This window comes from Melopsittacus undulatus, chromosome 6 (genome assembly GCF_012275295.1).
Source record: "Melopsittacus undulatus isolate bMelUnd1 chromosome 6, bMelUnd1.mat.Z, whole genome shotgun sequence".
Taxonomy (NCBI): Eukaryota; Metazoa; Chordata; class Aves; order Psittaciformes; family Psittaculidae; genus Melopsittacus; species Melopsittacus undulatus.
Window position 1 is genome coordinate 14,861,544 of NC_047532.1, and position 10,672 is coordinate 14,872,215.

The 10,672-nt window shown below is 42.0% G+C and overlaps 1 protein-coding gene and 1 long non-coding RNA gene across 2 annotated transcripts in view; one reads left to right on the top strand and one right to left on the bottom strand.

The window, feature by feature from the left end:
• LOC117436249 (uncharacterized) overlaps positions 1-7,953 on the bottom strand; it is a 29,041-nt gene extending 21,088 nt beyond the window's left edge. The window contains exon 1 of the long non-coding RNA XR_004549665.1: positions 7,779-7,953. This is a non-coding gene — a long non-coding RNA (uncharacterized lncRNA). The remainder of the gene's footprint in view (positions 1-7,778) is intronic.
• Positions 7,954-7,982: 29 nt separating this feature from the next.
• MAGOH (mago homolog, exon junction complex subunit) lies at positions 7,983-10,062 on the top strand. The gene is made up of 5 exons (XM_005151141.3): positions 7,983-8,115; positions 8,261-8,319; positions 8,650-8,760; positions 9,144-9,226; positions 9,784-10,062. The coding sequence occupies exons 1-5, from the start codon at positions 8,028-8,030 to the stop codon at positions 9,881-9,883; spliced, it is 441 nt and encodes a 146-aa protein (XP_005151198.1). The 5' UTR covers positions 7,983-8,027; the 3' UTR covers positions 9,884-10,062.
• Positions 10,063-10,672: the final 610 nt, after the last annotated feature.

Sequence of the window (10,672 nt, forward strand, 5' to 3'; positions counted from 1 at the left end):
GTACCTAATACTGTGAATCTCCCCCTCTACTCTGCTCTTGTGGGACCCCACCTGCAGCACTGCATTCAGCTCTTGGGGCCTCCAACACAAGACAGACATGGACCTGCTCGAGCATGTCCAGAGGAGGCCATGGAGATGCTGTGAGGGCTGGAGCAGCTCTGCCCTAGAGCCAGGCTGAGAGAGCTGGGCTGGGGCAGCCTGGACAAGAGAAGGCTCCTGAAGGGGAGACTTTAGAGCAGCTCCAGTGCCTACAGGGGCTGCAGGAAACCTGGAGAGGGGCTTAGGACAAGGGTCTGTAGGGACAGGACAAGGGGAATGACTTTAAGCTGGGAGAGGGGAGGCTGAGATTAGATATAAGGAAGAAATTCTTCCCTGTGAGGGTGCTGAGGGGCTGGCACAGGTTGCCCAGAGAAGCTGTGACTGCCCCATCCCTGGCAGTGTTCAAGGCCAGGTTGGACACAGGGGCTTGGAGCACCCTGCTCTAGTGGAAGGAACCACGACATGAGGTTTTGATCCTATATTGGATTCTCTACACAAACTGTTTAATAAACAGCACAGAATCAAAATGTAATGTAAATTAACAATAATTACGTAATTAATGTAATGATAGTCTAAACATCGTTTTACCTGTAATTTTTCTCTTGTGGAGGCAATGCCCAAATAAGGCTCAACAGATGGATGTTGCTGACTGGGATAACTGAAAAATAGGTTTGTTCACTGAAAATAGAAATGTGTTATTATTTTCAATCCTTTTAATCCCAAGAGCCATCTGTGGGCAAGATACTTCATTTGATGTAGAAAAAACCATATGCATATGTACTTGCATATGTTGAAATATATAAATAAATATACATTAATTCATTCAGCTGCCATCCACCACTGTTAAACCACTGCCAATAAGGTACTGCTAATGCACCATCCCCCTGGTTTCACTGGATAGACTTACAGTAATCCTGACTGACTGGAATCAAGAATAATTTTCTGAGAGAAAGAAATCACTTTATTATGAGACCTACACCCAGAGAAATAACTCCCTCGCTTCTGGAAGGGGATTAGTTTGTTACAGTCAGTGTCATCATTTTCATCTCAGATTGGGTTTCCATCCTCCCATTCTCTTTTCTATCCCTGAAAAATTGCCAGTGACATGAAAGAGAAGCAATCTGATGGCTCCTAGGGGCAGGAGAGCAGTTATGTACAACAAAATGGACTCTTGGAACAGATGACCAAGAACCCTTTGAGCTTAGGGAAAGCAGACAGGGGAACAGCAGGACCGAGAACTGTATCTTCTAGCTATGAAATAATAGCGCAGAATCTGAAATTACTGATCTGAAAACCCAGAATCTGAAATTATTGCATGTCCCCATGCAGTGTGGAAGGGACAGTCTTTTGCCAAAAAATCATAAAGAATAATCACTGGTATACTTACAGCTGAAGAATAACAAGCTTTAGAGAGCAATACTGCACAAGAGGGCCTGTGATACTGATAGTTTCAGGGCCTATCTATTGCTTCTAAGAGCTATAGGACCCCTGAACAAAAGTCACAGGGTACTGTGAAAGGGTACAGCTACTGATAAAGCAGTTATTTTCTGAGTAAAAAAAAAAAAAAAAAGAGGAATAAGGTTGCCACGGCAACTGTGAATGAATTCAGCACATCACCTGCACATAGAGCCCTTGCAGGGCTCTCTTCAAAGTTGAGGATTTGACTGCTTCTTGCTAGGGGTTCCTAAGGATTATACAAAGGTTTTACAAACAAGGGACATTAACTACATAAAAGGAAAGCAACGTATTTTTCTTGACATAAGCTTTTAAATGTCTGTAGAGACTGGAAAATGCACGGGGACAAATAAGGCCTGGAAGACTTCAGTGAGAAGACAGGACATGCCAGAGGTCTCTACCTCTTTGCTAATGAAGCCTTATGTTTGGATTTCCTGACCTACTACACTGGTTTCCTTCTCTACAGAATAAGGGGAAAGTGAAAAACTAAATATTGGAATCAAACACATTGGAAAAACATGAGTTGTTTAAGAGGAGATGACAAACATGAGAAAAAATTACATGAAAAAACTATTAAAAGTATGCAGAAACATATGTTAAAATGTTAGAAAGAAAGTTCAATTCAGGTTCTTGTCAAAGCATAACAGAGAACATGAGGTCCACTCAGAGCAGCACAAGCATGTCTCTAAAGGTTAAATTCAAGTTTCTGTTACATATGCACTGCTCTGGGTCTCTCACCTCTGTAGAGCCTGTGAAATTCTGGGGTGTCAAAAGGCCCAGTCTAATGATCAAAACTTGGATTTGGTAAACCATTTCAACTGAAAGAAAAATAGCACAATGTTTATTGAAGACAAAACCAGGCCACATGGAAGCAAGCAAGAGTAACCCAGGTCTGAAGCATCATCTTGAGCAGCTCAACACAACTAAGATGTCCTTTCAAGTGATATGGACCAGAACCTGGACATTCCAGCTAAAGATGTAAAAACACTGACCACTCCTTTGATTATTTCCACAAACATACAGAACTATTGTGGACATAACCCACCCCTATGGGAAGGTCATTGGCTAAAGGTTAGATAAATACCTTTGCCCCCTACCACTTGAGCTCCCTTCAACCAGTTTGGCATATTTGTTTAATCAAAATCAGCTTCCACAGAAATGCATTCATAGATTACAGCACTTGGTGAACTTCTAAATGAAGAGCTTGAAACATACAGTGATATAAGATACCCCCTTCTTATTTAATAGCACCATTTTGGGGGAACTAATTAGAGGACAACTCACAAAGGCTAGCTTCAGTCAAGATTTGCCAGATTCTTTCTGCATCTCAGAAAAAAACACTGGAGACAAGTTTCCCCATGTCAGCCCTTAGAAATCTCTGTTATTTGAAGGGAGAATTAACACACATCTATTTTTAAATAAGAGTAAATTGAAGCCACAGCTCTACCATGGGGGAAAAAAAAGACAAGTAATACTTATTTTCTTAAATTATTTGTGGAAATAAACCAGAACAAGGTGGATTCACCTGTATCACCCCCATGTTACTCTATAAGCAGTCCTAACACACCAGGCTACGCACCAACTTCTAGCATTGCCAAACCAAGCAGGTTAGAACCAAACAGATTCATATGGGGGCTGACTTTTCAAATGAGAAAGTAAATTACATTATAAAACTTGCATTTGCCACAAAAAAAAAAACTAGAAAAAGCAGCGAATTAAAACCAATCCAAGCCAAAAGCTTCGTTAAAATCCACAAAAAGATTGACATGAGAGTGCTGATCTTGTTTGAGTGCAGGAGATGAACATGGTATCTATGACAGTCCCTTCCAGTCCTGTTTGCTATTTCCATTAATCTTTCTCCATTTCAGACTCTCACTCACACATCTGAGCCTATGCTGGGCTTAAGACTTTTTTCTTCTAATACAGATGTCAATCCACCACATTTTTATTCACTTAGTCATCTTCAGCCAGTATTGTCTTGTAAGCAAGGATGTGCCTTGGCAAAGAATGTCTTTCAGTCAAGAGCTGGCAACAGCAGGGAAAACCTCACCTCAGAGGGTAATAAAGTTATTTTACCTGGCACCAAAACAGCAGATGTTACTTCCTCCAGAGATGTATTTTTTAACCAAGTAGCTAAAACTTATCCGTACTGCAAAATCAAAGTACAAACCGGAATGTCTTTTCTAAATAGCATATGGTCTGAACATAGAAGCCCACTGTCAATTTGTCTCTAACAGCCACAACAGATTGCTGACTCAGCTATATGTGCCTACTAATTACTTTTCACACAATGCAGAGACACAGGAATTAACAGTCTGCAAAACTAAAATCACTCTTCCCAGAGCAATTAAAGAAGTCACACAGGTGTAACAGTGATCTACATGCAAAGTCAAGATCTGCAGTATGGAATGCATTAAATGCTATCAAATATATTTTAAAGAAACAGTTTATGAATTTATTAACTTCTGTCCTGGTTTGATCAGTAGCAGTCATTTTTCTCCTTCTTGGTAGCTGGTGCAGTGCTGTGTTTTGACTTTCAGGCTGGGAACGGTTGCTGATAGCAGCGATGTTTTGAATTACTCCTCAAATGTTTGGTTTGTCCAAGGACTTTCTGAGCCTCATGCTCTGCCAGGGAGGAGGGGAGGCCGGGAGGAAGGAGAGACAGGACACCTGACCCAGGCTAGCCAAAGAGGTATTCCATACCATAGCACGTCATAACCAGGATGTAACCGGGAGTTATCTGGAAGGGCTGGAGCTCTGGGGGGATGGAGGAGGTATCTGTCGGTGCTTGGTTGGGCAGGGTGGGGTGATTTATGGGTCGGTGGCTGGTGAGATGTTGTATTCTCTTCACTTGTTATTTCCTTTATCATTATTGTTTGTAGTAGTAGCAGCAGTAGTGATTTGTGTTATGCCTTGGTTATTAAACTGTTCTTATCTCAACCCGTGGGGGCTACATTCTTTGGATTCTCCTTCCTAACTCTCCGGGAGTCGGGGGACCAAAGTGAGGGGAGTGAGTGCACGAGCTGTATGTGGCTTGGTTTTAAACCACAAACCAAATATTACTTTGTCTTAATTTAGTCTGCAAAAGTAGTCTATTTGATAAAGGAATCAATAAGAATTAAAGCCTCTGTAGATACAAGGAAAAGCAATTGCATAAAGTTCTGCATATTTAGAACACAGTTACAGACATGGAAAGTATCAGAAAAGACCCTGATTTACTTGGGATCTATGAAAGCAATTCTGTCACACAATTCTCCAAGGTGTTCAATGTTTCTTGTGAACAAACCAGCAGAAATACAACTTTCGCAACACCAGAAGCAGCTTTTCAGAAAATTACAAACAATTCCTAAATCTTGCAACCTTAGAACTAAGTTAAATTAGGGATCCAAAGTAGGCTGATTTATTAAGAGCTTTCTGCCAGCTTTTACTGACAAACAACAAATAGGGATATTCAGAGCATGGTTATCTGATTTCTACCATTTTGCCAAGTCCCATAGATATCTGGTCCACACAGGTCATAAGACAAAATGATGTGAATTTTGCTCTTCTTAGAACAACAAGAAGTAAAAAACCTTATATAGCTGTATCAGTACCTGGTTTTGATACGCACATTGTTATGTTATAGTCCTATCATATCTAAAATAATAATGCTAAAAATGTGTATTTATACAGTTATTTTCTTCAGAGACAGAGCAATTACTGTTTGAATATGCTTTTAAGCAGAAGGAAAATAACTACAACCCACACTTTTTCGTCTTTCACAAATACAGCCTCAAGCCAATGCATTCAAGCGTGGCATGCCGTTTGGATATACATGTGTCAAGATAACCCAAACAGCACTGTGGAAGCAATACACTGCCCATTGTAATGCTATGAAACATGACATTTCTTTTAAGAAGACAAAAACACCTAATGCACACAAAGTAAAAAACATTTTTATCTCACCCATAATATTCACAATGAATATGTTAGAATTAGTATATAGAACTTGAAAATGGTTGACACCTCCTAGATATAGGCTTTCAGGGTAACTCATACTCCAGTTCGCTCTTCCTTCCAACACAGTAATTGAAACAACAATGCATTAAGCACTGATATTCCTGAAAAGGCTTCTAAAACAATTTAGGTAATTACAATAGAGTCATTCTCTCACACAAAAAAACCCACAAGAACTCGGAACCTGAAGTCAAACCAGACAGTACTTAAGAGGAACATGCAAACCTTATACTCAGTGTTACCTTTAGGCTGCACAACCAAGTTCATATAATAAACAGGGTAATAGTTCCACTAAAAATCCTTCATTCTGATATAAACATTATGTTTTTTAGGCTCATGTTTTAGTTTCTTTGCACTAACTGTAAATGTCAAGAAAGCAATTGGTTAGCTGTTTCTGTATCAGTAGGACCCTCCTACTGAAAAGCCATCATAGAGGTATCTTATAGAATAGAAATTCATAAAGAATGTGGAATGCAACTGGGTAGATTCAAGCAACACAAATGCAAGTACTGCCATATTATTAGTCTTATGTGCTCTACTTCATCATTTAGCTGAGTTGGACATATCTAGTTTTCAATCTTTATTCATATATAGATTTCTCCAGACTACTAATCATTGTTCCTCAATATCCTCGAATTCCCTTGGGAACAGAATGTAAGAAAAGCTGTCTAACATAGGCAGCAGAGAAGAAGTCTGACCTACTACCACACAGTAAATGGCACCAGCAGTCCATTATCTGTTCAAGGGTGAGCTTTAAATATTTCACCTCCCTCTACCTTTTTATTTTCTTTTCCCACTCTTGATGAGTCTGTAATAAATTGTTCTCTGTGTGTGCCCAGTGAATAGTGTCTTTAGGTCCAAGCAAATAGTAATTTCAAGTTAAATAAGACAAAAATGATTTTTTTTCTTCCACTATTTTAACTCAATGAAGTCCTAAAATATATCCAAAGTAGCTGTTTAACCCTTATTTATAAGTGCCTAGATTTAAACATTCCTGTTTTTCCAGAAAATTACTGTTTTGCCTCTTACTGCAATGATTCATGTTAAAAGAAATGAACCGCCAAGCTCAACACATTTTGACTGTACTAGTGAAAGCTCAGAGCTTCTACATAGCCAGAAGAGGAAACTAGATCACAAAACATACAGTGCTCCTGAAAACCAAACTGCAGCCAAATCTGACCCATCAATGGGGGATTTAGTCAGTTTACATGTGCATTATGTCCTGACATGGACACCTAGGGCTTCCCTCCATGCAGAATTAACTGAGATAAGAAGGCTTATTTCATTATTTACGCAATGCCATACCAAAGACGATGCTATTGCCATGGACAGATTAGAACTGGAAACAGTTCAGCGATTTCCACTGTAACAGTAAATATTGCCAGACTTAACCTTGCTGTAACTCTAAAGCACACAGCTCCATCAGCGCTGCACTAACTGCCTACACCTGGGATGTGACACAGCACCACCTGAATGAAATCAAGTTCATCAGTGTAAAACCCATTTTCAACACTGCCACAGCACTAAGTGTTCTCCCCCGTTCTCTCAGTAAAGTGTCCCTTCTAGCAATCAGCACAAGAGATACCATATTCCGAATGTTTCGGTAGGGAGCAATTACAACAGGGCATGTCTCCAGCTATTTCCTTTCTCTCAGCAGTTCCCCAAAGGGCAAAAAGGCAGATACTGCCACCAGCTCATTTTCTCTCACCCTTCTGGCCCCTGCTGATGAGGGTAACTCAACAAACCAGTACCAGTGAGGAGCAAGCACAGGGGTGCACCAGCTGCATGGGCACAAAACCAAGCCAAGGAACAGCTTGGATGGGTTACTGCCTTCATGTGAAGGAGGCACAAAGCTGCTTCATATTCTAATGCAGTAACATTAAATGTTAACATCTGGACTCATAGTAAAAGGTGAGCTGCGCCTCGTTTTTGTTCATTACTACCACAGCTAAATGTTACAAGAAAGCTTTTATTAGTAACAATTTTAATTTTCCACCTAAAGGAAATCACATGCTTCAAGGCAAAGCATTACAGCATGCCCTTCACTGACCGAATGGTGTGGTCCTGACAGACACACCAACACTTGAGTGGACTTTGACCTGTTCTATTTCAGCGATGGTACCCAAGCCATCACCACCACACGGGAAAGGTGATAACCAAGCACCAGGCTCACTTTTTTCTGTCAAATATTAACTACAAGAAAACAGCTTTGCATCAGGTATCGCATGGAGCCACCTGGGTAAGGTGGTCAGCGTACGGGGGTGTATGTATGAGGTGGGGCCCCTCACCTGCACCGGCTCCTGCCGCTGGGGACCCGGCCATGCCCGCTGAAGGCCCAGTCCTTCTCCCACCGCCCGCTGACAGGGAAAGGGAACCGGACATGGCTGTTGCTACCGGAGCCCGCCAGGGGGCGACTACAACCCCGCCGCCGCTCCGGCTTGTGGCTGCTGGGCTCTGTAGACACGTTCCGTCGCCCCGCCCGCTGTGACGCGCTTGCCGTGCGCCGGCGCGGTGCATGCCGGTGCGGTGGCGGGACCATGGCGAGCGATTTCTACCTGCGGTACTACGTGGGGCACAAGGGCAAGTTCGGCCACGAGTTCCTTGAATTTGAGTTCCGGCCCGACGGTGAGCGGCGGGAGGCACCGGGAGGGAGGGAGGGAAGCGGACGGGTCGGTCTCCCCCGCTGCCGGGAGGACGCTGGGCCCGGCCCGGCGGGTGCCCGCCTGGCGCTGCCGTGGCTGGGCTTTAATGTGCGCACTGTCTTCGGCAGGGAAGCTGCGCTACGCCAACAACAGCAACTACAAGAACGATGTCATGATCAGAAAGGAGGTGAGGAGAGGCGACCGCCGCGGGGGAAGAGACGTGGGGAACGGGAGAGGGGTGCGCGCCTCGGACGGGCCTAGAGCGGGTGTTTTGTGGGCAGTCGGCAACACGAGGCACTTGTGTGGTGCTGTCATAGCATCGCTGAGTGGTTTGGGTTGGAAGGGACCTTAAAGCTCATCCAGTTCCAACCCCTGCCATGGGTAGGGACACCTGCCACTAGAGCAGGGTGCTCCAAGCCCCTGTGTCCAACCTGGCCTTGAACACTGCCAGGTTTGTGTGAGTGGAGCAGCCAGGACAGCGCCTGGGTTGGTTTTCCATGTTGGGATGTTGTTTCAGGCTTACGTGCATAAGAGCGTCATGGAGGAGCTGAAGAGAATAATCGATGACAGCGAGATCACAAAAGAAGATGATGCTCTGTGGCCTCCTCCTGACAGAGTTGGTCGACAGGTCAGTGTGTGGTGTCATAGTAATTGCTGCTTTAATTTTTATATGTTGGCTCATTAGCAGTATAGTGGAACTTCATCCTCAAGTCAGTATTGTTTCAGGCCAGGAGGGAAACAAAAGCTATTTTAAAATCCAAGCTGTGCCTAAACAGCAGTTTGAATAGGATTTATTTTTATTTCTTTAATTTATGCTATTTATTTTAATTTATTATCTTTAATTTTATTTATCAGAGTCACAGATCTGGTGCATTCCAGGCCTCTGTAATAAAAATGGAAAAGCCATCATCCGAGTACTTACGTATTTCTGTAACCAATACCACAAAGCAGTAGTTCCTATAATCTTTATATATAATCATTCCTATAATCTGTATATTCTTACAATTTTAGGAGCTTGAAATAGTGATCGGTGATGAGCACATCTCATTTACTACGTCAAAAATCGGTTCACTCATTGATGTAAATCAATCCAAGTATGTACCCTGCTTTTTTATGTTGCTGTTCTTGTCCTGTAACAGTTCATAATAGACCTTGCTGATTTACTAGGTACTTGTATTTTGTATTGATCAAAGTACAAATCAGTTCCTGGGATCACAAGTGGTCTGTGTCCCAGTGTAATGTACCAAATGCTTTTAGATGGTTGCACTACATGCTGTAGCTAACCTCACTGGAGGAACCCCTATTAGATGCATTCAGAGTGAAAACTGTTGTTGGCCTGTCCATACCAAGGTGTCTGGGTGTCCCAAGACATCTGTGTTTCTTTTAAGCTGAAAAGATTGGTTATCATGGTTTTTAAATCCAAAGTGATGTTGCTACTTACACTTTCCTGATAAAAATGTGCATTTTGTTAAGACTTGCAAACTTGGAGTACACAATATTTATCAATCAGTGTAGAATTCAACAAATTGTTAATATCTCAAATGAACTCTGGAAAATCTCCCTGTATGTTTTGGGGTTTGTTTTTTAATAGTTCTATAAACTGCATCAGTCTAACTTTTATTTTCTTTGTCCCTTCTGTTGTGCACTGCAGAGATCCAGAAGGCTTGCGAGTGTTCTACTACCTGGTCCAGGACCTGAAGTGTCTAGTCTTCAGTCTTATTGGACTACACTTCAAGATTAAGCCAATTTAAATCAATCAAGCTGAAGTTTGTATCGCAGTGTCTGTAGAGGGGGTGGGAGGGAGGGATGCCGTTTCAGTTCCTCATATTTTTTGGCTGAAGTTTTTATTTGTATGTTAGATTTTTTTCTTTTTTTTTATGAACTGTCAGTGTTTTAATAAAATGGTGAGGTCTGTATTTTTAATTTATAAGTTCTGGTGAGAAACTGACTTCATAACATTTCTTTTGTCATGGTACATTCAGGATACGTTAATTCACTCATCAGATGAAGCTGTAATTCGCTTCTTTATGCAGCAGTAGGAAAATGAAATTAAGCCTGGCTCTGTGCAATGAAACTTCTGCCAGCTGTCAAGATAAGCTTTTGTTACTATCCCAAGAAAGATATTCTGATAGCCAGTTCAAACATGGAAAACAACTGAACAAACATGGGAAAAAACTGACTGTGCATAACTGGTTATAGCGAAGATGTGTCAATTTTATAACAACCTGCTGATACGATTAGGTTGCCTAGAGAAGTTAGGTTGCCCAAAGAAGCTGTGGCTGCCCCATCCCTAACAGTGCTTGAGGTCTGGCTGGATGGGGCTTGGAGCAGCACGATCTAATGGAAAGTGTCCCTGGAACAAAATGAGCTTTAAGGTTTTTTCCAACCAACCCATTCTATGACTACCCAGAGAAATAGACAACAGGTAACCCAGGCATCATCCAGGATCCATCCAGGATCTTCAGTTATAAGTTGCAACTATAAAAATGGACATTAAAAGCAATGAAGAATGTATTCTGTGAAGTTCTAGACTAATGGAT

Coding starts and splice junctions, on each gene's coding strand:
- MAGOH (XM_005151141.3), top strand. CDS start 8,028: ATGGCGAGCGATTTCTACCTGCGGTACTACGTGGGGCACAAGGGCAAG. Junction 8,116..8,260: donor ATTTGAGTTCCGGCCCGACG/GTGAGCGGCGGG, acceptor TGTCTTCGGCAG/GGAAGCTGCGCTACGCCAAC. Junction 8,320..8,649: donor ATGTCATGATCAGAAAGGAG/GTGAGGAGAGGC, acceptor ATGTTGTTTCAG/GCTTACGTGCATAAGAGCGT.